Source organism: Aptenodytes forsteri, unplaced genomic scaffold (assembly GCF_000699145.1).
Source record: "Aptenodytes forsteri isolate BGI_AS27 unplaced genomic scaffold, ASM69914v1 Scaffold349, whole genome shotgun sequence".
Lineage (NCBI taxonomy): Eukaryota > Metazoa > Chordata > Aves > Sphenisciformes > Spheniscidae > Aptenodytes > Aptenodytes forsteri.
Genome location: NW_008794452.1, coordinates 5206245 through 5219621, shown reverse-complemented (window position 1 = coordinate 5219621; position 13377 = coordinate 5206245). Strand labels below are relative to the sequence as shown.

The following is a 13377-nucleotide window of genomic DNA, read 5'->3' as shown; positions in this document are numbered from 1 at the left end:
CTGCCTGATGTGGCACCAGCCACATCCCTGGCAACAGAGTGCAAATTCTCCCCAGGAGTAAGACGATGGCACCAAGCTGTGAGGGAGCTGAGTTGCCTTCGTATGCAAATAAATGTAAACACCTCCAATTAATCCAGAAAGAACATACAATAATTAGCAACAGGTTATGTAGCATTTTGTCTTGCATCTCTGCCCTTCTCCCTGAGGATTATTCTGAGGCGGATGTCTCTGTGGTTGCATTAAAAAAAAAAAAAATTAAAACCCCCACACCTCCTCCAGAAATAAAATTTTGCATGTTCCTGTACTCTTTTGGCAGCTGTGAAACTGTGCATTAAAGGAGGGTCATTCACTCCCTTCATGGGGGACCTCCTCCCTGCTGGCTGCGGATGTGCTCCCTTCTTGACTGCTTTGATATATGGGGAGGAAACACAGCATTTTTGGGTATAGGCTTGCAGAAGTGTTTCTTGGGCTCTGAGAAACTCATTCATTTGCAGAAGGCGGCTGTTTTTTACAAGGACCAGTTTGGCTTCCAGCAAGCCCTTCCCCATGAAGGGGAAGAGTTCAGGTGGGGGAAATCTCAGCCTTTGGGGTTGGGAGGGCAGGCTTGGCTCCTCCAGCCCTAAGCAAGGGGTGCCTCTGGCTGTCCTGCAGCAGTTCCTCTTGTGGTCTCTTCTGATGCCCTTATTGCAGCATTTTTCATATTAAAAGATGGTTGTGGAAGAGTTGGGGAGAGCCCTTGACAGCTCACATCAGGTTCACAGAGAACTGGGGTGTGTGGCAGGCAGTTATCCAGTCCCAAAGTGCTCCAACTCCCCTATTCTTCTGCCATCAGCAGGAGGTTGCAGACCTTGGAGTTGGCCCGGTGCAAGGCAAACTCCCGCCCGGGCATGGTGCCCTGCCTGCCTTTTCGAGCAGTGCTGCTCTGGCTCCCGGCAGACTTGGAAACTGTGAAGATTTCTCTGTGGGACAAGGTGACAGCAAGATGGTCAGCAGGCTGTGGTGATGGTGGACCTCATCCTCCTCCCAGACCAGCATATTCACCTGCAGGGCTTCTCCTGATGGTCTAGGCATGCACTTCCACCCCACATCACCATGAACTTGTGGTGTCCTTTGCCCCCTCCCTACTGGTTTCGACCCACCCTGCTCAATAAGAGTCCCTCCTCTCCCCAAGAAGTCCTCCTTTATCTCAAGCATGTCATGATGTTTCTACAGTATCTGGCCATATCCAGAGCTTACCTGTATGGGACCTGCTCCTCTCTCAGCTGCAGGCACATGAGCACTGGGCTGCCGGAAAACCTCAGGATGGTGTCAAACTGGATTGAGGTCTCCACCTCTGTCTGGCTTCTCAGGGTGGCTTGGAGGAAAGGGGCATCTAATTCTGCCTGGAAATCAATGGCGAGACTTCCCCTGCGAGAGGGAAGCATGTGGGTCCAGTCACTGAGCAATGGCCCTGTGCTGGGCACTGTGCACTGGCACCAAACAACCCCATAAGCATCTTAATTTTAGGTCTGGCCATGGAAAAGGAGTGTGTAACCAATGCCCACCAGACCCCTACCCAACGTCTCCACCAGGCAGGGCTGGACCCAGCAGGAGAAAAGCAGGGGGCTGTGGAAAGTCAGACTAAGGTGGAGCATCCCTCGTGCCGGGTGCTAAGCCCCCTGAGTACCCCATATCCCCAGAGCCAAGCAGTTTCCCACCCGCTGACCTCGTGTTGATGCTGGTTTTCAGTTCTTGCTCCCAAATGCTCACGTCCATGTCGGCTGAAATGTCAAGTCCCAGCCCGCCCTGGAGTTTGATGGCCACTTGGAGGCCAGACTGTAGAGGAATGACCTGGGAGATGGAGAAGGGAGAACGTGCTGTGATCAGACACGTCTCTTGGCTGAGCGGCTGATATTGGCAGCGATGCATGGCTGCTGCGACTATCCCAACCCCACAGCTGGGCTTTCGTGGGAGGAACTCAAGCCCCGTGTGTCCCATGGCAGAGCCGAGCCATCCCGCTGTTTTATCAACCCCAAGAGAAGTGTGGCAGTGCCACCTTACTCTTAGATGTGTATCCACAGTGAGTAACATACCTAAAATCCACTGGCTCATGCTATGGGATTCATTAGGATTTGGTGTGGAGGCAGGTCACCCCCCCCGCCGCCATCCAGTACCTGGTGATGGTCCATCAGCAGGAGGTTCCCTTTGACCACGCTTGTGGGTTCTCCACTGCTTAACAGGACCTTGGCCATTAAGTCTGTATATCCCTGGAAGAAGACTATCGGCCGCAACTGAACATCGAAGAAGATGGCAGACATCCCGGCCATGAGCTCTGGCTCCTCTTGCCCTTCCAAGACGTTTTCTCCCAGCATTGACTCCATCCCTTGTGCTTCAATAGTGACCTAAAACACAGAAGCAGAGACATGCAAGCTGCACGGAGCAAAGCTGGAGAGTGCGTTTCGTGCCCCACAATGCTATTTGAGTTGCTATGCTTGTCCAGCCCTTGGATAGGCACCCTTTGAAGCAGGAGGATAGTGATGGAGTGGGCTCGATGGCGCATCCAAGCTATCTCTGAGCACTGTGCAGCAGTGGTTTTTTTTGGGGGGGCAGGGGACTCCCTTCTCCAGAGCAGGTCTGTCTGGCTTCACATCGGTGATGGGGGGTATGCATTTATGTATTTCTGATACGGGGCACACTGAGTGCAGAGGTGAGGTCAAGCACCATAAGGAGGTTAAGAGGGGACACAGATGGGGCAGTGTCACCACTGGGTAAGTGCTGTCACCCCCTTCCATGTACGTGCCCCCCAGCCGCTCTCCCAGCAGCACACCTGAGCAGCATGAAGCCGCCGGCCGTGGCTGAACAGCGAGAAGTCAGAGACGCTCTTTCTCAGGAATCCACCCTCCAAAAAGAGCAGGTCCAGCCCAAAGGTGGAAAGCAGGTCCTGGGTGACTGAAAGGCAGAGAGACACCTGTAAGCATCCCCGGGCAGTGCCTGGCACATCACTTTTTGCGCATGAGTCACTGAACAGTGGTGAACCATAAAAGCTCTGAGAGCAGCAGCAGGGGATGAAGGCTGACAAGAAAATAAATCCCAGCAAGTGCGTCCCCTGCGCCGGGTGCCACCAAGTCAGTGCTCAGCAGGACAGGGCGGTTTCTTAAGAGAGCTTGTCCAGATTGATTGCAGGAATTGGGAGGTCTAAAAGCAGGATCCTGAGCTCTCCTTGGTAATTTGTAAGCCTCCTCAATAGATTGTACGGCTAGACCTGTAGAACTGTCCCATCTATGGTCAGTGCGGCTGACCTGCACAGATCTCATATGTTAGCCATTAAATATCTGATAAAGCTAAATGATTCAGAGGGGAAAGTTTCTCTGCAGTATCTCCTTCCATTCTTGCAATAATCAAAGGATTTAGCATTGCAATGTTTTTCTTCCAGGTGTTGGCTATTTTGCCTCCACCTACCCTCTACAAGGCTAGACTGAGATAATTTGAAGGGGGACAGAAATGAGAGCCAAGGGGTGAAGATTTAAGCAGATATTTAGCAAGTGTCAATTGTTGCAGTCCCTCTGAAGCTTGATGATTTTTATCTCAGTACAAGGCTTCTCCTCTTTGAAGAGCTAATTAAAAATACCTAAGGAACTGAGGAGCTAAATATCTTGACTTATCAGGAAAAGCATAGAAACTCCCACCTACGATCTACCATTGGTTTAATCTCCAGCTGAAGTTCCTCTTTCAAATTAGCAGGATTTAGGAAAAGTATGTAGCACAGCCCAGCCCTCCTGCTGTAGAAAGCCAGGTGGTTGCAGGGGTGTCAGAGAGGCATATACATCTCAGGCGATGGCAACCAGCCAGCCTCAGCGGGTGCTGGGGGACATGCTCAGAAACCTCACACCAAGATTTTTGGGCATTTCTATAAAGCCAAGGCCTCTTCTGAAAGCTGCCTTTCCCCACCAGCCCCTCCTTTAGCTGTTTGAGGGGACCATGGGATGAGTGTCCTCCATGGTGTCACCTGTCAGAGGTCCTGAGAAAGAAGAGGAGATGCCAGCTTTCGAGAAGAAGTTGTAATTATTTATCCGTGGGTCTCTCATGATGTCTTTCATTACCTTCCTGGAAGCAAGAGGGAAATGGTATGTCAGCACCGGGAAGGAAGGAAGGGAAAGTGTCAGTCGTCATTACAGAAGGCTGTACAAAGAAGGAAATACAAATTTCGAAACTATTTCTCTCAGTTGCCCAGAGAAGTGTGAGCAAAAAAGAAAATGAGCAGACATGGGCTACCCTGGAATTTCCCTCTCCTCTGCTTTATTAGGATAAACCAGTAAGATATTTTTGTGCAGCTTTTGCTTAGCTCTGAAAAATGTTAGTGCTCGGTTCGTTTTGTGCAGATAGGAAGATTAATGCAGTTACAAATTGTGCGCTGCCCTGTGAGCCAGAGTCTTGGCCTCCAAGGACTCTGCTGAAGCCACAAGCCTGGGTCCTGCTGCCGCAGGGCAGGACAAGGAGGGATGCCGGGTTTCGGCTGGCTGGGCATCATCTGCATTAGCAGCCCTGCTGTTTCCTTCCTCCTGCAGCTGGGAATTTCCAGGCAGCTCCAAGAAGTGATGCTAGTATGCGTGCTTATCCAGCTTTAAAGGCATGTTGGGTCAAAAGCCACAGCTGGAGTGTGGAGGAGGAAAAAACAGTGATGTAGAGCCAGGGGGAAAAATGCAACCTTCCCCTCCAGACCCACCTTGCCGGGTGGTGGTCGGCACGCAGGCTGTTCTGGACCTTCAGCAGCAGAAACGTCGCTGTCTCCGTCTCCAGCTCGTTGGCAGCCAGCAGGATGTTGATGACATCCATGGGTGAGGGCTCGTTATCTAGGAGGATTTCTGCAGCGGCCAGGCGACATGTTTTTTCATAGCTCTTCCTCTTCTCATGGAAAATCCTCCTCATTGCTTGTTTCACCTGATGTGAGAGGGCAATTAAAATGGTGCTGTTAGGGTGGTGATGTGCAAATTGTGGCTCTGTTTGCACCCCGACGGCTTGGCCCTGAATGGGAAGAGGAGCACCAAGCCTTGGCAGCTTTGTTTCGTACCTTGCCGGAGATGTGCCAAGCGGGGAATCGCCGCAGGGCAGAGATGGCTGCGGTGGTGACGGTGGCGGGACCCTCCTCGGCGTGGTCCAGGAGGCTGGGGATGGTTTCGGGGAGCACCGCGTTCCCCAGGGCCAGCAGGTAAATGACCACCTCAGACTCCTCCTCAGCACCTCTCAGCCCCCTGAGGATGGTTTCCACCCCACGCTCTACCTCCTGCTCGGGGTTTGCAGGAGGGCAGAAGAGAAGGAGAGTGAGGTGAGGGACAGGAGACATTATGGGCACCCCCAGCCAGGAGGCTGGGGATGGTTTCGGGGAGCACCGCGTTCCCCAGGGCCAGCAGGTAAATGACAACCTCAGACTCCTCCTCAGCACCTCTCAGCCCCCTGAGGATTTCCACCCCAGTGAGGTGAGGGACAGGAGACATTATGGGCACCCCCAGAGGAGGGAGGCGGTCTGAAAAAGGCAAGCATGGGGGTTTGCAGAGGACCCACCTGCAGCCCACACAGCTTCTGCTGGCACAGCTTGCCGATCAGAGAGCCCATGGCAACTATCCCTGTCTCCTGGACCTCGGGGGCCAGCTGCTTCCCATCCAGCTTATCCTGGGAACCGGGAAAGGGGTATTAGGAAGCAGGAAAAAAAAATGGGGAAAAAGAGAAGGAGTATGTTTTACCTCTTATCTCAAAGCATTTACCAAAAAAGTAAGGAAAAACTAGTTCTTACCTGCCTTGAAGGAGGCAATGCATGGTTTAATTGGATAAAATGCTGATTTTTCACAGTGGCTTTTAATTAAGCTTTTATTATCTGTAATGCACTGATATAAAGCACTTTCCACTGAATGCTTTTCCTCCGAGGAGCATCTACTCCCTTCACCACTGTCCCATTAAAAGCACGTAAAATAATCCCATAAGCAGGAAGATATATTTCTACAGAAACATATTTTCTTTTTTCAGGAAAACATGCTTGCTTGCTGTTCCCTCCTGCCTGAAATGGGATGAGGAACCATCCTGGACACAGGACCCTCGTGGGGGGAGAGAAATGTCCGTACTTACTAACACCAGGCGGAGAAGCTCTCCTGAAGGCTGGGGAGAGAAAGCTGCTGCATAGAGAAACTTCTCTAGCAGGGACTTGGGCTCCTTGCCAAAATCCAGAAAGTCTGAGAGAGCTGCCAAAGATGCCACCGACTGTGCGGCCACTGCTGCCTCCACGACGAAGGGGCTGGAGCAAGAAGAGGGAGGTCATCAGTGGCACGACCCACCGATAGAGATGGAGAAGAAACAAGGTGCCCTGTGCAGCTCCTCATCCCCCTTTCTCTTCTCCATGCTTTCCTCTTGCTTTTAAACTCACGGGAGCTTCATTTCATGGGTTAAAAAACCCTAGAAGGTTGGCTCTTGCTCTGAACTCACCCACATCTAGGTATTTCACTGCAGGGAGGAGCCCGGCCCCAGCGCCCACACTGACAAGGGATGGATGCTACGGCCATGGGTGGATGGTCTGTAAATAACAGACCTCCAACAATATTTGCAGAAAGCCTTGCTGGAGCATTCGCTCCGCTCCAAAGGCAGCAAAAAAAAAAAAAAGCCATGCAGTGTTTGTGCAGAACAGGCATTAAGAAAAAACAGAGTACATTTGCACTAGCCAGGACAGCAGCCTGGACCAGGTATGGTGTATGGACTTAGTTGCCAGGGCCAGGAATGACCCTACGTGCCAGGGCTCTACATGCGCAGAAAGCCAATTTTGGCAAGATAGCTCCTGGGAATCTCACAGCATCTCCTCGGGTACTCTCTTCAGCAGCTGCAGAACATCTCTCTTCTTGGCGCTGCGCAGCATCTGGATGAACCTCTGGAACTGCCTCGTGGTCGCCACCTTTGAGGTGTCCATTTTGACTCTCTGGCTGTCAAAAGCCTTCAGGTAGGCTCTCAGCTGCAAAGATGAGGTTTGTTAGGTGGAATTTAGCCTCTTTTACCCCCGATCCTGAATCATGGGATAATGTTTATACTTGGGAAATATTTAGGAGTGGGAGGGGTCCATGGGGGTTGTGCAATTACCTGCAGGCATCTACTGCAGCCTCCCACCCCCACCGCTGAGGGCTTGTGCTGAAGCCCAAATGCCCCAATTTGTGGTATGTGCCAGGAAAAGAGCAGGAGAAACTGCGAGCATCACCGGTGCCTGAAAGTCATTGCAATTCCAGATTTCCTAGGTGAAAAGTCTGGAGGACTTGAGGAGGCAGAAATAACCCCTCCATTGTCCTTGCTAGCCTGACCTGTGGTGGAAATGTTTCCTGACCTCAGACCTGTGATGAGTTTAACCCAACTGGATGTGCCAGCCATACACCAGGTTACTTCTCCCGTTACAGAAACACAGCTATGTCTGGGGTGACAGAGGGGTCCTTCCACTACGGGTAGCAACATTAGATGATATTTAGGAGAGGTAACAAGTCAGGCTGCTGCTCTACAGCGCTCCCAGGGCCACATCCTGCCTTGACAGCAGTAACCAGCCCCTCCAAATGCACCACTGTGGTTTAACCCCAAATCCTACAGCCTTCTCCTGCCCGCCCAGGTGCCCAGCTTGGGGGAGAGCATGTGGTGAATTTTGGAGGTGGGTAGCGTCACTGACCGATGGGCAGCGGGTGCAGACCCTCCTGAAGGGCAGGCTGGCCATGCCCAGGGGCTGGTGCTGTCCCTCCGTGCCAGCGAGCACGTCCTCGAGGCTTCGTCCGGCCACCTCTGCCGGGCCGGGCATCGGAGGAGACACTAGCTGGAGCTGCTGCCTGTGGAGGGAGAAGAAGCCATCAGGAAGCGCTTTGTCATTTATACCCTCTGTGGCTCAGAGGCTGGTTGGGTTCATGCAGGTTTGGAGAAGGAGGAGATGCGGAGGGAAGCTGTCAAAAGGTGTCTGGTGTTTCCTCCGTGCCATGCCCGGCTGCTGCACCCTGTCCTCCTTGCCACCTGCACCACGCTGTACCACCCGAGCTGGCAGGAGAGCAGTGAACACTTTAACTCCAACAGATGCACCTTCATCCCATGCCAGGCTGCCGAATTTGGGCAGTGGTATGGGGACATCACTCACCTTGAACTTATTTTGATGCTGGTGGTGGACCTCAGGGCTGGAGACACTACATGGCTTTCCTCTGCCAGCACCGACTGGAGGAGGTTGTCTTTCACCATGTACTGGCTTTTGCTGGTGGGCTGCCACTCGACTCCAAAAGTCTTGAAAAAGGAAAAGCAAGGAGAAAAAATGCAACCTTTTCTCCCTTCCCCTCTCCCCAGGAGATTTCTCTCCTCTCTATTAGCAGCAAAAGAGCTTTCCAGTTCACAAAATAACCCACTTCGCTTGCAAAATGTAGGAAAGGAAAATCCAGAAGAGCCCAACCTCTTCCCAGATGTGGGAGAAGGCAGCAGCAGGTGAGGACCACGGTGAGGGGATGCTCTTGCCTGTGGCTGATGTGGGGAGACAGACTGGTGACACCATGCGGACTTTCTCTTTCATTACAAGGTGGTGTCACTCTGGCTCAGCCACAGAAGAAAAGGGCAGCAGAGGGAGCAGGGGATGCTCCTGCCTGGTATGGGTGATGCCTGGAGACTGCAAACTGGAAATAAATGCCTCCCAAAGCATCGCCCTTCCTTCAGGTCCATTCAACAGTGCTAGCTCCATAGCTGCCCCAAAACAGCTGCATGACATGGGAAGAGGTATGGCCCTCGATGCCAAAACCTGCCTCATCCTGACGAGCATCAGCAAGCACATTCTCCGAGCAAAAGAGAAAGCTAAGCAACAGCAATTTCCACCGTGCTCATGCCAAAAAATGCTCGGCTTCCTCGCTGTGCTGCGTGGTGACCTTGGGGGAGCTTTCCAGCTTTTTCCCTTCTGAAAGAAATGACGCACTTGCTGGACTTCACCTCTGCCTTGTCTTCCTGCCCCAGCAAGGGGAGCGCTGGTCACGCCGGGAGACGTTATCAGAGCAGCTGGGCTTGCACATGGCAGGTCTTGGGGAAATGAAAGAGCTGAACCACGTGCAAGCGGTGGTTTTTGACAGCAAATGGCATTAGCAATAATAATATCACTATTTTAATAGACAGCTTTTTATCCATAGGCTTTGCCTCTTACAGAGCCGGGCAGCATCGTTATTTTGCTTCACAGCTACGCCTACAGGCAAGGTCCAGAGAGCTGCCTAAGTCCAGATGGCAGGCTTGTGGGAAAACCTTATTGCCAAAAATGTGCTGTGCAGGGTTTGTTACTTTCTTGGGTAAGTTTGCCATGATTCACACCCCAGAAAGCTTTTATTGTAAGAACACTCAGAGTTTGACTGCCAGGTGTCAAGATCCCTGCTGAAGCCCATGGGCTCTCTGTGCAGTGATGTCCATTTTTATATTGAATTCAGTAGAATTTATCTATTTTAAAAAAAACATCAATTTTAATCATGGCAGGTATAAGTGCATTAAGACCCACAGAGTTTCATCTATTTATGTGAGGGCTGAACGCGGGCTACTGCTTTAAATCAAACAAGCAGCGGTCTTTGGTCCTGTCCCCTGTCAACCTAATCCCCAATCCAATGAGTCTGAGGTCTAGAAAACATTTCTTTATCTCCACCTTCCCAAGCAGGATTAGCTGACAGGTCAGAAGTAATAACAAGGATGGGGATGGGATGACCCAGGACATCTTTTCTGCTCCCACCCACCTCAAAACGATATGCTCCTCCTGAGGTATGTTGGTGCATCCCACTTTGGGTATGGGTCTAAGGGCTGGAGCCCCATCCCAGGCTGGTGCAGAAGGCTGAAGCCAGCTGGGAGTGCGACTCACAGCCCACCTGTAGGAAGATTTTGGGGACAACCCTGATGTCCTTGATATAAGTTGAGCCCAACACCGCGAGAGCAATGGACTTGCTTTGTTTACAGAGGTGAATCCGGACTTAGGCTTTGCGCAGCTGAGGAGATCTTTTGTCTTCGTGACGGAATGGTTGGACATGGCGTACGTGACTTGGCAGCTCCCGGAGACGTCCTCCTGAAAAACAAACGTTAAGTGACCATGGTTAAAGGCGATCGGCTTTGATTGAGCCTGAGTAAAATGATCTGTGTAGAGGACGGACACAAAGGACAAACTAATAAATAGAAAAATCATCAAAAAGCTAGAAACTGGGGCGTATTTGGGGGTTTTGGATAGCTCCAAGTCCATCTGGGCAGGAAATTTGCGTTTGCAAATTTAGGCTAACACCAGCAGCAGCACCTTTGTGCCTGCATTTTGGGTTTTGAGGTTATTTCATGTTGTTCGCAGGTCACTACAGCATCAGTTGAGCTCTGGAGGGAGGGATTTCCCTGCCATTTGCCGGCTGCTGGCTGGGCTGGGCAAAGCAAAACCTGCTTGGCAGAAATTCTTGTAGAGTTTTTTCTCCACTTTTCCTACTGTCCAGGGAAAGATGATGATTTTGTAAGTGTGCCCGTTCCTGAAAATTCTGTCTTTCCAATACTCATCCTCACTCACAGCCCAGAGGCAGCTGGATCAGCAAAGCCCATGATGTTTATCCTGAATTTTGGCTCTGCTGAAGCACCTTGGCTGGCTGCGCTTCGGGGCTGGCTCTCCTGCTGCGGCATGGTCCCTGGCTTTCGGGCAGGATCTGGCCCCGGCTCTGCACCTACCTCCACTGCGGTGCCGGCGTGGGGCTGGAGCTGGAGCAGACTGATGACGCCTCGTTTCAGGTTCGAGATCAGGATGCTTTCTGCTTCGTCCCCGTAGAAGGCTTTGACCTGGGAGAGCAAGAGCTGGTGTCTGCCTGCTGGGATGGCTCTGGGGGACCCTGCAGGCTCTCTGCTGCCTTCCCTGCTGAGAGGCATCTCCCCTGCAACCTACGCAACACCCTGTAGATACCTGAAGATTTTCCACGTGGAGGACCGTATCCCTCAATAGCATGGGCTTTGTGGATGTATGCCCACAAGTTTTCCCTTTTTTTTTTTTCCCCCTTATGGTTAGCATGGGCTTTGTGGATGTATGCCCACAAATTTTCCCTTTTTTTTTCCCCCTGATGGTATTCCTAAGCCTTAGAGGAGAAGATCAGAAAGGAGCTCACATCCCACAGTTAGGACTGAGGCCCTTTTCACATGGGACGCTGCAGCTCCAGCTGAGCCTGCAGCCCCTGTGGAGGATGGGGCTGCATCTAGGATCACACCGGACCCTGCGGGAGACCTGCATTTGCCACCCTGCCTGGCTCCTTGTGCTCTGATATGAAATCAGAGGTGGAGCAGGAGTTCGTGTGAGCTTTGTAGCCAGGAAAATTTGGGATGCGGGCAGGAGTGCTCTGCGGAGGGCATGAGCAAGCCCAGGAGGTGTCCAGCTGACCTTCCCACTGCTCCAGGAGATGAACACCGGCTGCTGGAGCTCTGTCCGCGCCTCCTGGCTCAGTGCAATCTCTGCAGGTGGACCTCCAGTGCCGTCCTGGTTCCTTTCCTCTTCTGGCTTGTGTTGGGCTTTTAGGTCACGGATCTATGACAGCAGAAGATGGCAGAAAGCAGTGACCAAGCATGTCTGCTCTAAAGTTGCTATGCATTCTACCTGGAGGTGATGGCCTCTTGGTCAGAGAGGCCATTTTTCAGATGGCTTGGGCTAGAAAGGGAAGGGGCTGAAGAAAGACAGCATCGCTGCTCCCAGGAGGAGTACCCGGCTGCAATAGCTTTACCGCCTCACGCACCTGCACCTGGAGCAGCTCTTCCCCGCCTCGGTCCCTCCAGAGCCGGTGCAGCTGGACCAACGCTTCAGCCCGCAGCCAGGCTCCCTGCAGGGATGGCGTGGATGCGTGGTCCAGCTGGACGTCCAGGGTATAGCGGTACTGATACAGGGTCCCGGGCTGGAAAGAAAGCGGCTGCAAATCCCCTAAGGAAAGATGCAAATGTTGAAGGTATGTGGTCGCAGATCTCAGTCCCTCCACTTGCTGCAGCCAGCATCCTCCATCCTAGAGGACCTGGACTCACAGGGATGCTTTGCGACCTGCATCACTTTGCCTCCTGGAATTGTCATTTTTACGCCGAGCAGTAGGTATAGCTGACACATTTGGGGGAGAACATGGGAAAGTTTTCATGGGAAATTATTTGTGCCTGCGGTTTGGATATTTGGGTGTTCTCGGATTCCCGACAGCCGATTCCCGCTAGCATTTCCAGTCCTGCCTTAGAAATGATGGCCAGAGTGGGGGCCCTCCTCGGGGACTTCAGGACTTTTTGAAAGTGCCAGAGAAACACACTTTAATCCTGAAGGACAGTTTCCTGAGCATGTCCACAGACAGAAGGGATGTCTTGAAGTGTCTTTTCAGCATTGTGCATTAACTGGGGCAACGTTAGCATTTTTATTTAGGGGAGAAGAGAGGCCATATTGTTCGTATCGTGTGTTTCCCATGGAACCGCCAATTCTTAATTAAATCACTGACTTTGTGATGGGGCAAAATGAAGTTGATGGGGCAGCTTTAGATCAGAACTCCCCACTTTAATTTTATTTATCTAGAATTATTTGGTCTCGCTTCTCTTGTTCATATACAAATATGATTGTAGTGGGGAGGGTTGCTTTTGCCATGACATAATCAGTCTAATCTATTTCCTAAAGTCATTTGAAATTCTCCTGCAAATCTGATACACTTGCTGGGCTTCTGAAATGTTTTATAGTTTTGCTACTTTTGTTATAATGGTAAATGAATCGACGGAAATCTAGCTCACCCCCTGGGGCTTTCCTCCGTGAGTCAGACTGAAGAGTTTCTATATTTCTGCATCATGTGCAGTTTGAAAAGCCCCAGCTCTCTGGTTTTCTTCACCCCCCAGGGAGGACTTCCACGGTCCCAAAAAATTTCCCCGCCTCGGGAGATGCTCAGACTGTTTGCAGTTGTTGTGGCAATAACTTTTCCCTCCCCGGCCAGAGACCGGGGAGATGTTGCATTATGGCGAGCCCCAGGAGGCTCTTTGTGCACCGGGATGAGCATCCCACCTCTCGGGGCATCTGGACCCCGTCGCGTCCCTGGACCCGAAGCAGCCCAAAGTCTCTTACCTTTTGCTGTGCTCACGAAGGAAAAGCAAAGCAGGCAAATGTATTCTGAAATCGCCTGTGGATTCATGGTGGGCTCTGGGAGCTGGGCGGGAGATTGGGAAGGAAGGGGGGTGGGAGAGAGACTATACAACAAAAGTGGGCAAGATTTGCAGCGTCAGGCGATGGGGCCCGACCTTCTCCCTATCCCCGCCTTACACACCCAAGGAAAAGCAAATAATTAAACCTTTGCACCAACCCCCAGCAGCCACGGAGCTAGTTTGGAAATCAGCTGAGGTTTGCCAAAGACCAGCGGGAGGGGAGGAAAGCTGCAAAAAAGAGCC

General features: G+C 51.8%; 1 protein-coding gene across 1 annotated transcript; it reads right to left on the bottom strand.

Moving 5' to 3' along the window:
- Positions 1 to 814: 814 nt before the first annotated feature.
- On the bottom strand, positions 815 to 13124 carry LOC103908243 (microsomal triglyceride transfer protein large subunit). Its single transcript, XM_009290586.1, has 18 exons — positions 13058 to 13124; positions 11721 to 11902; positions 11372 to 11515; positions 10675 to 10782; positions 9926 to 10042; positions 8114 to 8253; positions 7661 to 7814; positions 6810 to 6967; positions 6097 to 6262; positions 5539 to 5646; positions 5048 to 5260; positions 4703 to 4917; positions 3986 to 4083; positions 2807 to 2928; positions 2154 to 2381; positions 1706 to 1830; positions 1237 to 1407; positions 815 to 959 (listed from the first exon to the last, which is right to left on the bottom strand). The coding sequence occupies exons 1-18, from the start codon at positions 13122 to 13124 to the stop codon at positions 815 to 817; spliced, it is 2661 nt and encodes an 886-aa protein (XP_009288861.1).
- Between the last annotated feature and the right edge of the window lie 253 nt (positions 13125 to 13377).

Coding starts and splice junctions, on each gene's coding strand:
- LOC103908243 (XM_009290586.1), bottom strand. CDS start 13,124: ATGAATCCACAGGCGATTTCAGAATACATTTGCCTGCTTTGCTTTTCC. Junction 11,903..13,057: donor CTTCGTGAGCACAGCAAAAG/GTAAGAGACTTT, acceptor ATCTTTCCTTAG/GGGATTTGCAGCCGCTTTCT. Junction 7,815..8,113: donor AGCATCAAAATAAGTTCAAG/GTGAGTGATGTC, acceptor CTCCCTCCACAG/GCAGCAGCTCCAGCTAGTGT.